Below are 14949 nucleotides of genomic sequence, written 5' to 3'. Positions count from 1 at the left end.
AGATTTGTTTAACACTTTCTGTTAGTACATTATTCCATATTTGTTATTTCATAGTTTTGATGTCTTCACTATTATTTTAAAATGTAGAAAACAGTAAAAAAAATAAAGAAAAACCCTGGAATGAGTGTCAAACTTGACTGGTACTGTACATACGGTATGTTTTCACTTTTGACACTCATTTGTACCAGAATTTTATCACAAAATAATATAATTGCAATCAAGGAGTGTGATTTCGGATGAAAAAGGTAAAGATGACAATCATTAGTGTTTGGCATTTTGTATTTGACATTTTTGTAGTGCAATCAATTGTGCAATTTAACAAAAATGGCCATTTAATTTATACATGAACAGTTAAACATTGAATTAGAATGCAATCATTTCAGCCACTACTGAACATAGTTTGTATTTTCTCTACTTAACTAGGCACTTGTAGTCAAGTCTGAATCATTGAATGTTTGTTTCCATCTAGTAAAAAAAAACAACATGAAACCAGAAAAATAAAACATGTCCCCGAAACTGAGACTTCTAGGCCTCTAAATAATATCTATATTATCGATGTTCCCACAACCACCTTTTCACTTTTCTCAGCCTGTAAAAGTGCATTGTGTTGTTTGGCATTGTGGTCAAGGTATTACAATGGTTACAGTAGGCTATTACCAGGGTGATTACGCAACTCAGCACTTAATCTTCTTGCCGTAGCTTTCGACCACGTCTGGGGTGATACTCTCGTCCTCCTCCACGTCCTCTGTGACGGACTTGCCCACCAGCTGGTAGATGTCTTCGGGGGGAACGCCCTTCGGCTCGCCCACCTTCACCCCCAGCATGTCCATACTCAGCACCGTGCCTTTGGGGATCGCCACCTTGGCCACCACTGATTTCCCCAGCTGGAAGAGGACACAATGAATATATTAAAAGAAGTTCTGACATCCTTTCCTGTTTGAAGCAACATTATTGGGCCCAGTACTTGGGTATAACAACAAACCAAGAAACCCTAAAAATTAAAGATCATATAGCCTATAGGGTACAGAGTTTTTCCAGGTCAGATGACAAGATTAGGAAAAAAAAAACTCCTAGCCCTAACACACACCCACCCACCCCTGAATTGGAATAAATGCTAAATAATGTTTGTAAAAATAAATACCCCATTGTCTTGCATCAGATTGCCATTAATCATTGCAGTTGGTCGTCAGGCTATGTGGTAAGAATAACAATGAAAAGTGCCCATCCAGGAAGTACCTTATCGTGGCATGGCTTCTCACAGGGCAGCATCTGCTTGATGCTCGTCCCCAGAGACCTCTCCACCAATCGGATGGCTTTCACCAGCTCTGTCAGCTCAGAGGGCTCCAGAGAAGCTTCGTGGTCACTTCCCTTCCAGCTCTTGTCCAGGGTCACATGACGCTCAATGACCTTTGCCCCCAGAGCCACTGCCGCCACGGAGATGTGGACCCCAGACTCGTGACCGGAATATCCGATGGGAATATCAGGGAATTCCTTCTGGTATTCCTATGAACAAGATTATGGGTCATTTTCCTGCCTCGAAACATGTATTCTCTCTGGATGTAGCCTTAACCACAGACTAGCACTAATGGTCCATTGATTTATAACATAAATAAGATGCACCGTGTGTTTAGGGGTGACAAGGTTGACAGCCAAATTTCTGATCTTGCCTGAAACAACTCCTTCGTTCAAACCAATGAAAAACTCTTACTGCGATGACACGCAGGTTGACATCTTCAGCCTCCAATGGGTAGGCACTGGTGCACTGCAGGATGCAGAAGTTCTGATTGTGTTTCTTGACTGTCTGGTAGACCCGTCTCATTGTCTCCATCGACTGCATCCCACTGGATATCACCATGGGGCGACCTAGCATTAAACCAAAGAGATTTGAGATTCATTTCACCAACAAAAAAAACGCTTTGCTTTATCCTCGATGTTCAACATTTTTTTTACTACACTTTCAGGGGTATAAAGTAGACCAAATAATCAAACTACCTCAGAAGGTAAAATGTTCATTTTTACATTTAGCAGCCAAAGACAAATATCTATCATACTGTAAACTTTAATCACTCACCTTTTTTAGCAGTCTTTTCCAGATAGGGAAAGTTGTTGGTGTCCCCTGAACCGACTTTGAAGAAAGGCACATCAAGCTCATGTAGAAACTCCACAGCCATCTAACAAGAGATACAACAAATAACGATTACAACAAATAACGATTACAACAAATAACGATTACAACAAATAACGATTACAACAAATAACTATTACAACAAATAACGATTACAACAAATAACGATTACAACAAATAACGATTACAACAAATAACGATTACAACAAATAACGATTACAACAAATAACGATTACAACAAATAACAAACAAATAACTAATACAGTTTTGATATGCATTATACAGGCCCATTCAATATAGTACCACCGGAGTCAATAGACCCCAAAAAACCTAGCAGTCAAACAGGGAAATGGTTCCAATTGTTTTTCCCCCATAGTGGATTTCAGTAACACTTAAAATAAGGGCTGAGATTCATGTAGGATTACCCTGGTGTGCCGTTTTGATAACTTTGATAAATATCAATATATTTGCCTGTATTTACCCCACAAAAATGAAATGCTAATTAGCAGCTAATGTGGCTATCATAAAGAACTACAAATGCCATGATGACATGAGTCGAGGCAAAGATAGGAATCTCTGGATTAATTTACTAATGTTAGCTAAATGTACCAGTGAATAAATTGGCTACACTTCTTTAAAAATGTACAATCCTGTGAACGGTCTTGTGCAAGTTTTAAATTGACAATATCTGTCAGCAAAGGTGTCAGTTGGAGACTAAGTTCAGGGGTGTAGGGATTTGTCGTTTTGCATGATGTCTACTTCGATGCTAATTAGCATTTTCGAATCTGAGCGTAAATAGAGCTGAATATGTCAGATTGAGATTTACATGGTTATCAAAACACCATGCCGGGGTAAAGATACAGGAAACACAGCCCTTATTTTAGGCGTTTCTAAAATTCCCTATGGGAAAAATGTATTGTGAAACAATTGGAACCATTTTCCCATTTGACTGCTAAATTTTATGGGTATTATGACACCTCCACTATGGGGCTCTATGGGCCTATTCCACATCAACATCATTCTTACCTCATCCATTCCTGAAGCAGTAAAGAAAATTCCAACCTCCTTCGCATAATTCTGCAGCTCTACGTATTGTGTATGACTGAACTCAAGGTGGCGCTTGTGCTCTCCGTACGTCTTGCCCCAGGATTGTTTGGAGGTGTAGGGACGCTCCAGAGCACGCTTGTTGAACTTGTACTCAAGTTCACTCTTCTGAAACTTGGCGCAGTCTGCCCCACAGTCCTGTGAATTGATTTCCAATATGAGTAGGGTCACATAGTTGTAAAATGTGTTACCAATGACGATGAGAAGGGAACCTTGTTTCAAATCTTCTCTCATTGATTGAGACAGGTGGGTCCACACCCCAAAGTGCCACATGCCATGATGACACTCACCTGTCTCGAACAATGAGAGAAGATTTGAAATAGACAAGATGGCGACAAAGACGTTGTTGGATTACTCATGGAGCAAAACATTAATACATTTAAACGCATCACCTGCAACTGGACACTGACATTTTAGAAGATGGATGTTTGGCTGAATCAAAAACAAAGATAGTATTGCCAAGTTAAGGTTGGTTGAAATGTCACTGTGCTACACCAAACAGTACCTAACCTGTAACTCAGGCAAGAAAGGCATTTCACTGTACTTGTGCACGTGAAATTAAAAAGCTTAAACTTGACTTGAATGGATACCAAAAATCTTTGGTTAGATCACATTATAACATAAATCTGTAGCTTACACAACTACTGCCTTTTCATTAAACAGTCAAATGGTGTGATAAGTGTGTATATGAGGTTGGGTATCTGTTGTGCCACATCTGACTCTGGTAGGAAATCCGTATCCACCAATATCAAGCCTTACTAAATTGACCAATATATGCCCCTGGTCTCATAAATACAGCCCCAGCAAGCAACAGAGCAGTTAGTAGCAGAGCTACTGTCATTTTACAGTCCTGTGGGCACTGGAATCGATCATTTCCTCATTGGCACAGTAGCAGGACAGTAGTTAGACACGAAGCAGCGTCATTCAAAGAGACTGGACTGTCAATTGAAACTGCCAAATTGGTCAAATGCATGTATACTAAAGTAGCTGCTAGTTTACTAGCAAGTAAGTCAGTACCATGGTCCCCAATACAGCAGCTGGGCTAAGAAAACTGATTAAAACATTCTACTAACATTACCTTGGCCATCTTGATCATTTTCTTGGCAATTTCGATATCTCCCTGGTGGTTCTGTCCAATTTCTGCAATAATGAAACAGGGGTTAGAACCCCCAATCATCCTTCCAGGACAAAGCTCGAATTTCAGAGGCATTTTGGAAATGTGATAAATCCGGTTTCCTAAAATGTTTGTTGCGGTAAAATGTTCGCTTGCTCTGAGCCAGTGGTACAGAGACGGTCAGGTGCGGGTTCTCGCGGAAAAAGTCGAGCTAATTTCCACGTTGCACATCCGGAATCCACGTGGTTTCCTCTCCACTCATGTTTCAAAATAAAGGTTCTCCATTCACTCACAGGTCATTTCAGGATTCTCAAGAGTCAAAATGTGAGACACTGTAATGAGTAATATTTTATTATTATTATTATAGGAGCAGTCAATCATTATCTGTATACATTGTATTTTACTTTTTAACACCAAATTCTATTTCACATCCTCTGATATAGAAAAGTAAACATCCACCACATGTATATAAATACTTGTACCTTATATAGACAGTCAAGTCTACTATATTCGGATCTAATCTGTTTGTTCCCTAACTTGCTTCTGACTATACATCGCCCAGTGCCATGTTCAGTAGCCAAACGTTGCAGATAGAAATGCAATGAATAGAGCCAAAGTGATTCCTAACATGCAAACCAGGCATTACAACGTAAAGTAATGGGCCAGGTTATATGTTTGGCTAGCTCAATCTTGATGTGACTTGGATTTAAAAGAATAATAGCCTAGACTGGTGCAATACATATGGTGGAAGGAAACTCTCTTGCCCATGTTTACACCAATCCAAAGCTTTAAAAAAAACTTTAGTAGTACATGTAAGAAGAATCAAGTAGACTACCTTTACTTAAGTGAAAGACAGAGAGGGGGGTGGGACGGGACAAATTAAGTCAAGGCACATGTTATGCTTATGCAACATTGTAGAATTTTGAAACTGAAAAAACAATTGTTGGATGACAGCCAGGTGTATTTTGTTACGCCGAAATTAACATCTGTTTTTAGAGGAATGAGGATGAACAGTCCGCCACGCAAACCTTTTTAAAATTGTCCACAATGAACGCTTGTGATGCAGTGTAAATATTATGTAACTAATAACATTTTCAGCCAGAGTTTATTAAGGTTAAACGTAAGATTCACTAACACCTTCAAATAAGGTTAATAAAAAACAGCTGCAACAAAAGCAACAAAAAAAAAAACAGCAAAAAAAAAATCCACATTTAACATGATATGTTTATGTAATATTGTAGAATTTTGCATCTGAAAAACATATTGAGTGACAGCCAGCAGTATTTTGATTGTTGACAGAAATGAACATCCGTTTTTTTAATGATGCAGGTCAACAATCCACCACACAAATGTTTTTAAATTGCCAACAATTAACACTTGTTAGGTAGTGTTGAATACTCCTGGCTCCTCGCATAGTCTTTAGACGTGACAGACTCGATTAATAAATTAAACCGTGCTTCTTCTCTCTTTTTAAACTAATTTGAATGAGGTTGCCAAGTTTCTGCTTCTGGTTGCCGTTGACGTGGAGCTAGTAATAGCTGGAGGCTGTCGCACCTTGACTTCATCTTGATTTTATTTAATCTCTGTTCGACACTGGCTGCCATCTTCTGACAGTACAATATATTTCCTTTTGTCCATTCCAGTAATGTACTCTAAATAATCTCATATGGGGTTTTGCCTTTCTTCACTGATAACTAGTGATGCACAAGCTAGGCCTATTTGAAACATCACCATCTACTAGAAGCATTTAAACCGCCGGAAGCTTGAAAACCAATGACGTATATATACCCTGGATTGCTATTGGTACTCCCTTGTTGGAGAAGTCCTCCATAGGAATGAATGTAATTCTACAGTATTTCAATTAAATATTTAAAGGAAAAAAATGACATGTATTTAAGTATGTTTTGCTGTTGTAGTGGGCACAGTAAAAGTAGTACTCTCTCTAAAAAAAAGACTAAGAAATGTTTTATATATTTTTTAATTTTTTATGTTTAGCTCACATAATATAATTTCAAAGTAGGCTTTAAGGTGTCTAATATAATACACATGTCAAAAACTAATGTAGACAAATGCATTTCTATAGCTCCCAAATGAGGAGTGCCAAGATGGCTATGCGGTGGCTTCAATTACAGCGCCCCCTGTCAGTAAATCCAGGGTTTATACACATCAGTGTCAAAAACCCCAGTAGTAAAAACATTTAAAAAAGGTCTTAAATTGTAGTTTCAGTATAGTTTTACAAAATTTTTCTTAATTATTTTATTTCAGGTTACTGAATAGTTTTTCCAATTTTAGTTTTTACTTTAGTTTAAGTTTTTGTTACACTTACATGTTATTCAATCATTTCCCCCACATCTCTCGCGTGCTTGAACGTACCTCTGCGTAGCCAAGAGCTACAGAAGAACTTGGTTCTATTTGAGTTGCAGTGTGTTGACTGTCGCCTCCTTATTGGGTCTCAGGAAAAAGACACAAACACACGTTGATTCTTGAAACGTGGGTTAGTATGCTCGTGAAAACCTATGAGTAGATGGGAGAGGCGGGACTTGCAGTCATTAAGGGTCTGAAATGGAACCAAGTTCTATTTATCGCCTGGCTATGCCCATTGATGCGCATGAGCAGTTAAATTATTGAATAATGGGTACATTCATTTTGTGACACCCCAGCACGCAACGTGGCCGTCTGGTGATACTGATCATATGTCGGATTGGTGGTCTGTTTACATAGCGGGTTGCGGTAATTAAAGTGGCAGGTTAGGTGAATTAACGTGGCTGATTAGGGGAACCAACACATTAGGTTTGGTGAAATAACAGCAGGTTATGAGACTGAGGTTAAAGTGAGGAAAATAATAGGCGGGACTTGCAGTCATTAAGGGTCTGAAATGGAACCAAGTTCTATTTATCGCCTGGCTATGCCCATTGATGCGCATGAGCAGTTAAATTATTGAATAATGGGTACATTCATTTTGTGACACCCCAGCACGCAACGTGGCCGTCTGGTGATACTGATCATATGTCGGATTGGTGGTCTGTTTACATAGCGGGTTGCGGTAATTAAAGTGGCAGGTTAGGTGAATTAACGTGGCTGATTAGGGGAACCAACACATTAGGTTTGGTGAAATAACAGCAGGTTATGAGACTGAGGTTAAAGTGAGGAAAATAATTGGGGTTAGGCGTTGCTACAATACTGACATGACCACTAGATGAAGATGTATGCCTACTCAATCTAGCCAAAATGGTAGAAATGTAAACAGACCATCAGTGTCATAACACTAGTCTAGTCAGCATGTTAACATGTTTGTCAGCCCTTGTTGTTGTAGACGTCCACCATACGTGGCGTGATGCTCCCGTCCTCCTCCACGTCCTCTGTGACGGCCTTGCCCACCAGCTGACCCATGTCTTCAGGAGAGACGCCCCTCGGCTCGCCCACCTTCACCCCCAGCATATCCATACTCAGCACCGTGCCTTTGGGTATCGCCACCTTGGCCACCACTGACTTCCCCAGCTGGAAGAGAAAATAATACGGAGATTTCCTCCTACAGTATGTGCTGTTGTAGGTTATACAGTACAAAGAGAATACTTGATGTAAGGGAGGTTTATGACAAACATAATGGGCCTACCTTTTAAATGAAAGTGAATATAACGTCATTTTTGGAGAAAGTTATTATTACAAATGTCAATGGGAAAAATATTTATTTAGTATATTATTGATATATGTTGTATATTTTGTATATGTAGTGCCTTCGCAAACTATTCAGAGCCAAGCACTTTTTCCAGATTTTGTTACATTACAGCTTAACTCCAAAATGTATTAAATAAAACATTTTCCTTATCAATCTACACACAATACCCCATAATGACAAAGCAAAATCAGGTTTTTAGAAATGTTTGCAAACATAAATACCTTATTTACATTAGTATTCAGACCCTTTGCTATGAAACCCGAAATGTGTATTTTGTATTTATTATGAATCCCCAGCTACTCTTCCTGGGTTCCAGCAAAATGAAGGCAGTTTATACAATTTTAAAAACATTACAATACATTCACAGATTTCACAACACACTGTGTGCCCTCAGGCCCCTTCTCCACCACTACCGCATATCTACAGTACTAAATCCATGTGTATGTATTGTGCGTATGTTATCACGCGTGTGTTTCTATGCATGTGCCTGTGCCAATGTGTGTGTTGCTTCACAGTCCCCACTGTTCCATAAGGTGTTTTTAAAAAAAAACATTTTTAAAAATCAAATTTTACTGCTTTAGTCAGTTACTTGATGTGGAATAGAGTTCCATGTAGTCATGGCTCTATGTAGTACTGTGTGCCTCCCATAGTCTGTTCTGGACTTGGGGACTGTGAAGAGACCTCTTGTGGCATGTCTTGTGGGGTATGCATGGATGTCTGAGCTGTGTGCCAGTAGTTTAAACAGACAGCTCGATGCATTCACAAATACAGGTAGTGATGAAGTCAATCTCTCCTCCACTTTCAGCCAGGAGAGATTGACATGCATATTATTAATATTACCTCTCTGTGTACATCCAAGGGCCAGCCGTGCTGCCCTGTTCTGAGCCAATTGCAGTTTTCCTAAGTCCTTTTTTGTGGCACCTGACCACACGACTGAACAGTAGTCAAGGTGCAACAAAACTAGGGCCTGTAGGACCTGCCTTGTTGATGGTGTTGTTAAGGTAGAGCAGCGCTTTATTATGGACATACTTCTCCCCATCTTAGCTATTACTGCATCAATATGTTTTGACCATGACAGTTTACAATCTAGGGTTACTCTAAGCAGTTTAGTCATCTCAACTTGCTCAATTTCCACATGATTTATTACAACATTTAGTTGAGCTTTAGGATTTAGTGAGTGTTTTGTTCCAAATATAATGCTTATAGTTTTAGAAATATTTAGGGCTAACTTATTCCTTGCCACCCACTCTGAAACTAACTGCAGCTCTTTGTTGAGTGTCGCAGTCATTTCAGCCGCTGTAGTAGCTGACGTGTATAGTGTTGAGTTATCCGCATACATAGACACTGACTTTACTCAAAGTCAGTGACCCTCAGCACACAGAAATTGAGCTCAGGTGCGTCCTGTTTCCATTGATCGTCCTTGAGATGTTGCCGCAACTTGGAGTCCAACTGTGGTAAACTAAATTGATTCGACATGATTTGGAAAGGCACATACCTGCCTGTATAAGGTCACACAGTTGACAGTGCATGTCACAGCAAAAACCAAGCCATGAGGTTGAAGGAATTGTCTGTAGCTCCAAGACAAGATTATGGCGAGGGACAGATCTAGGGAAGGGTACCAAAACATTTCTGCAGCATTAAAGGTCCACAAGAACACAGTGGCCTCCATCATTCTTAAATAGAAGAAGTTTGGAACCACCAAGACTCCTCCTAGAACTGGCCAAACTGAGCAATCGGGGGAGAAGGGCCTTAGTCAGGGATGTGACCAAGAACCGATGGTCACTCTGACAGAGCTCCAGAGTTCCTCTGTGGAGATGGAGGACCTTCCAGAAGAACAACTATCTCTGCAGCACTCCAGCTATCAGGCCTTTATGGTAGAGTGACCAGACAGAAGCCACACCTCAGTAAAAGGCACATGACATCCCGCTTGGAGTTTGCCAAAAGGCACCTAAAGGACTCTCAGACTATGAGAAACAAGATTCTCTGGTCTGATGAAACCAAGATTGAACTATTTGGCTTGAATGCCAAGCGTCACGTCTGGAGGAAATCAAGCACCGCTCATCACCTGGCCAATACCATACCTACTGTAAAGCATGGTGGTGGCAGCATCATGCTGTGGGGATGTTTTTCAGAAATAGGGACTGGGAGATTAGACAGGATCGAGGGAAAGATGAACTGAGCAAAGTACAGAGAGATCCTTAATGAAAACCTTCTCCAGAGCGCTCAGGACCTCAGACCGGGAATAAGTTCACCTTCCCACAAGACAACGACCCTAAGCACACAGCCAAGACAACGCAGGAGGGGCTTCGAGCAAGTCTGAATGTCTCTGAGTGGCCCAGACACAGCTCGGACTTGAACCTGAACGAACATCTCTGGAGAGACCTGAAAATAGCTGTCTAGCTGTCCTCATCCAACCTGACAGAGCTTGAGAGGGTCTGCAGAGAAGAATGGGTGGAGTACGCCAAATAAAGGTGTGCCAAACTTGTAGCGGCATACCCAAAAAGACTTGAGACTGTAATTGCTCCCACACTCTTGGCATTATCTCAACCAGTTTCACCTGGGATGTTTTTCCAACAGTCTTGAAGGAGTTCTCACATATGCTGAGCACTTGTTGGTTGCTTTTCCTTCACTCTGCGGTCCAACTCACCCCAAACCATCTCATTTGGGTTAAGGTCAGGTGATTGTGGAGGCCAAGTCATCTGATGCAGCACTGTATCACTCTCCTTATTGGTCAAATAGCCCTTACACAGCCTGGATGTGTGTTGGGTCATTGTCCTGTTGAAAAACAAATGATAGTCCCACTAAGCACAAACCAGATGGGATGGTGTATGGCTGCAGAATGCTGTGGTAGCCATGCTGGTTAAGTGGGTCCTGAATTCTAAATAAATCAGACGGTGTCACCAGCAAAGCACTGTTACACCTCCTCCTCCATGCTTCATGGTGGGAACCCCACATGCAGAGATCATCTGTTCACCTACTCTGTGTCTCAAAAATACACAGCGGTTGGAACCAAAAATCTAAAATTTGGACTCATCAGACCAAAGGACAGATTTTCACCAGTCTAATGTCCAATGCTCGTGCTCGTGGCCCAAGCGAGTCTCTTCTTATTGTTGGTGTCCTTTACTAGTGGTTTCTGTGCAACAATTTGACCATAATAGGCCTGATTCATGCAGTCTTCTCTGAACAGTTGATGTTGAGATGTGTCTCAACATCAAGTTAACTTTAATGAACTTATCCTCTGCAGCAGAGGTAACTCTGGGACTTCCTTTCCTGTGGCGGTCCTCATGAGAGCCAGTTTCATCATGGTGCTTGATGGTTTTTGCGACTGCACTTGAAGAAACTTTTGACTGACCTTCATGTCTTTTAAAGTAATGATGCTTATTTGAGTTGTTCTTGCCATAATAAGGACATGGTCTTTTACCAAATATGGCTATCTTCTGTATACCACCCCTACCTTGTCACAACACAACTGATTGGCTCAAATGCATTATGAAGGAAAGAAATTCCACAAATTAACCTTTAACAAGGCACACCTGTTAATTGAAATGCATTCCAGGTGACTACCTCATGAAGCTGGTTGAGAGAATGTCAAGAGTGTGCACAGCTGTCATCAAGGCAAGGATGGCTACTTTGAAGAATCTCAAATATAAATATGTTTTGATTTGTTTAACACTTTTTTGGTTACTACATGATTCCATATGTGTTATTTCATAGTTTTGTTGAAAATAGTACAAATAAATAAAAACCCTTTAATGAGTAGGTGTGTCCAAACTTTTGACTGGTACTGTATGTACATGTATTATTTCAGTTTTACATTTTTTATTAACTAGCAAAAATGTCTAAAACCCTTTTTTTGTCTTTGTCATTATGGGATATTGTGTGTAGCTTGATGAGAGGGGAAAAAACAATTTAATACATTTTAGAATAAGACTGTAACATAACAAAATGTGGAAAAAGGGAAGGGGTCTGAATACTCTCTGAATGCACTATATGTCAAAAATATACTAAATAAATATTTTCCCTTTACCATTCAAAAATGATGTCGTATTTATTTTCATTTAAACCTTCTGAGGCTAACTCACCTTGACATGGCAGGCTTTCTCACAGGGTAGCATCTGTTTGATGCCCGTGCCTTGGGCCCGCTCCACCAAGCGGATGGCTCTGACCAGCTCTGTCAGCTCAGAAGGCTCCAGTGACGCCTCGTGGTCGTTGCCCTTCCAGCTCTTGTCCAGCGTCACGTGACGCTCCACGACTTTTGCCCCCATTGCCACTGCTGCCACAGTGATACTGATTCCCCTCTCATGGCCAGAATATCCGATGGGAATATCAGGGAATTCCTTCTGGTATTCCTACAGTATGTAAGGAAAAGGGAGAGTAAAATTCCATGGGTCAATTCATTTCCTTTAGTGGTGGCCTGAACAGAAATATGTTAAATTCTTGTTCTCTCTCTCTCTCTCTCTCTCTCTCTCTCTCCCGCTCTCCCGCTCTCTCGCTCTCTCGCTCTCCCGTGCTCTCGCACTCTCCTCTCCTCTCCTCTCCTCTCCTCTCCTCTCCTCTCCTCTCCTCTCCTCTCCTCTCTTTCTCTCTCCCTCCCGCCCTCCCTCCCTCCCTCTCCCTCTCTCTCTCTCTCATTGCTGTGCACTTGACTCAACCTATGTTTCCCTATGATGTTACTCTGGGGTGACAACAGATATCTTGCTGATCCTGCCTGACAACACTTTCCTTGTAATAAATCAATGGGAAGTCTTACTGCTATGACACGTAGGTTGACATCCTCAGGGTCCAATGGGTAGGCACTGGTGCACTGTAGGATGGTGAAGTTCCGATTGTGTTCCTTGACCGTCTGATAGACCCGTCTCATTGTCGCCATTGACTGCATCCCACTGGATATCACCATAGGCCGTCCTGAGGTTCAACAAAGTTGTAATTTCAACAGTAACTGACTTTACTGATATGCCGCACATTACCCATGTGGACTGCACATTCAGAGTATAACATTTCACTTTTACCACAGTCACAGGTGATAAAGGTGTAGTACATATATAACACAGTGTTAACTTAAATCACTTCACCTTTTCTTGCAGTCAGTTCCAGATAGGGGAAATTGTTGGCATCGCATGAGGCAACTTTGAAGAAGGGCACATCGAGCTCATCCAGGAACTCCACAGCCATCTGTCAAGCGAAGCGAAGCAGTTGGGATGGTCATGCATGTTTTGCTTGAAATCCGGAATATCTACACAGTCGCAGCAGACGAATTCAATAGACATGTATTAATGGAATGACCTCTTACCTCGTCCATCCCAGAAGCGGCGAAGAAGATTCCAACCTCCTTTGCATATTTCTGGAGCTCTCTATATTGTTCATGACTGAACTCTAGATGGCGCTTGTGGTCACCGTATGTCTTTCCCCAGGAATGTTTGGAGGTGTAGGGACGCTCCAGAGCACGCTTGTTGAACTTGTACTCAAGTTCACTCTTCTGAAATTTGGCGCAGTCTGCCCCACAGTCCTGTGAATTGATGCCAACATGAGTAACAGCACCAAACACACACACACACACACACACACACACACAATTTCCGTTTCTGCAAATCCACGCACAGCAGCAATAGAGTATCAGGAACACAGCAGAAAATACCTCCCCCTCAGTCCTGCCATTTCTACATTAGCTTTTGATTTGAGGTTATTAAAGGAAGATTTACATGGGAGGGATGCAGGATGAAAAAGTTGCTCCACACTCATACATGCATATGTGTGCCTTTCTATCCTATTCTCCCAGAGAATCTTGTCACCCAACCTATTATATTTAACTGAAGCTTAAGCCACACTAAAGGGCCGTTACGCTGACACAGATTGAGCCTTGTCCTGGACACAAAAAAAAAGACTTTCAATGAAGACCATGTTCTGTATTCAGCATGCTTTTTGTCCATAACTGTGTCCAGGAAACCAGTCCTTAAAGTCTTACAATGTCTCTTAATTTAGCTCCCATTACCTTGGCCATCTTGATCATTTTCTTTGCGATTTCAATATCTCCTTGGTGGTTCTGTCCAATTTCTGCAATAATGAAACAGGGGTTAGAACCCCCGATCATCCTGCCAGGACCAAGTTCGAATTTCAGAGTCATTCTCAAAAGAAAAGTGATAAACTAAGTTGGTAAATGATTTAAAGTCTATGGCAAATAATTTTTTAAGGGTGAGATTGTCAGAGGCAATTTTGCACGGTGGAAAAAGGAAGAAATTGCTTATCGTCTGCCCTTTTATCCAAATCCTTAAAGTCAGCCCATCCAATGATATGCCAGTATCCTGACCAAAAGTGACAGGTAGGGCTTATTGTTTTTTTTTTTAGCCTGGATGCCAGTCTGTTTCTTTTCACCTTATGGAATTGTTCTCACGTTATTGTCATTTGACAAGAGCCCAAACAAATCTGGAACCAGGCAACAACAACAAAAAACGCAAATAAGATGTAAACAAGGATATTTGCAAATACATTCAATAAGGAAATGGGTACAGTGATAGATACCAAGTTCTCTCTCGTGCACAGTTCAGACAATTAGTGAAGGAGCTGTTGTTGTTTTTTTACTGGAAGAAAGACCCACGTTGAACGCAGCTTTATGAAAACATTATTTACGTTGAGTGTAAAATACTGTTTTATATAATTGCTTTATATCTTTACCTTTTCATAGAATTATATCCTCTTTGATTGTTTCTTATATATCCTTAGAGATTGAAAGTAGGTTTAGGTTCAAAGCTCTTTGTGTATGTGTATGTATGTGTGTATGACAGTGGACTGTAGGAATGCGCACTCCCAATAACTCAAGGCCTCTCCTGACTGATTAGAAGTCCTGTGATATGCACAGAGAAATCCTGGGTGGTGGAAAAGTACCGAAGTACATCTTTGTGGAAGGGAGAGGGTGAGAGCCGAGGGTGTAAGTGG

At 40.9% G+C, this 14949-nt stretch overlaps 2 protein-coding genes across 2 annotated transcripts; both read right to left on the bottom strand.

The window, feature by feature from the left end:
* Positions 1–261: 261 nt before the first annotated feature.
* LOC110497424 (N-acetylneuraminate-9-phosphate synthase) lies at positions 262–5436 on the bottom strand. The gene is made up of 6 exons (XM_021573526.3): positions 4308–5436; positions 3152–3367; positions 2072–2171; positions 1709–1863; positions 1237–1503; positions 262–884 (listed from the first exon to the last, which is right to left on the bottom strand). The coding sequence occupies exons 1-6, from the start codon at positions 4437–4439 to the stop codon at positions 675–677; spliced, it is 1080 nt and encodes a 359-aa protein (XP_021429201.2). The 5' UTR covers positions 4440–5436; the 3' UTR covers positions 262–674.
* On the bottom strand, positions 4675–14256 carry LOC110497423 (N-acetylneuraminate-9-phosphate synthase). Its single transcript, XM_021573525.3, has 6 exons — positions 14009–14256; positions 13310–13525; positions 13092–13191; positions 12770–12924; positions 12102–12368; positions 4675–7841 (listed from the first exon to the last, which is right to left on the bottom strand). The coding sequence occupies exons 1-6, from the start codon at positions 14138–14140 to the stop codon at positions 7638–7640; spliced, it is 1074 nt and encodes a 357-aa protein (XP_021429200.1). The 5' UTR covers positions 14141–14256; the 3' UTR covers positions 4675–7637.
* Between the last annotated feature and the right edge of the window lie 693 nt (positions 14257–14949).

This window comes from Oncorhynchus mykiss, chromosome 19 (genome assembly GCF_057628025.1).
Source record: "Oncorhynchus mykiss isolate SJ-2025 chromosome 19, ASM5762802v1, whole genome shotgun sequence".
Classification (NCBI taxonomy): domain Eukaryota; kingdom Metazoa; phylum Chordata; class Actinopteri; order Salmoniformes; family Salmonidae; genus Oncorhynchus; species Oncorhynchus mykiss.
This window is presented reverse-complemented; position numbering and strand designations above follow the sequence as displayed.

What these genes read in the sequence shown, in the direction of transcription:
- LOC110497424 (XM_021573526.3), bottom strand. Translation starts at nt 4,439, where the DNA reads ATGCCTCTGAAATTCGAGCTTTGTCCTGGAAGGATGATTGGGGGTTCT. An exon ending in AAATGATCAAGATGGCCAAG is followed by an intron (nt 3,368 to 4,307) that starts GTAATGTTAGTA and finishes ATCAATTCACAG; the next exon opens with GACTGTGGGGCAGACTGCGC. An exon ending in CTGCTTCAGGAATGGATGAG is followed by an intron (nt 2,172 to 3,151) that starts GTAAGAATGATG and finishes ATCTCTTGTTAG; the next exon opens with ATGGCTGTGGAGTTTCTACA.
- LOC110497423 (XM_021573525.3), bottom strand. Translation starts at nt 14,140, where the DNA reads ATGACTCTGAAATTCGAACTTGGTCCTGGCAGGATGATCGGGGGTTCT. An exon ending in AAATGATCAAGATGGCCAAG is followed by an intron (nt 13,526 to 14,008) that starts GTAATGGGAGCT and finishes ATCAATTCACAG; the next exon opens with GACTGTGGGGCAGACTGCGC. An exon ending in TCAACCTACGTGTCATAGCA is followed by an intron (nt 12,369 to 12,769) that starts GTAAGACTTCCC and finishes TACATACTGTAG; the next exon opens with GAATACCAGAAGGAATTCCC.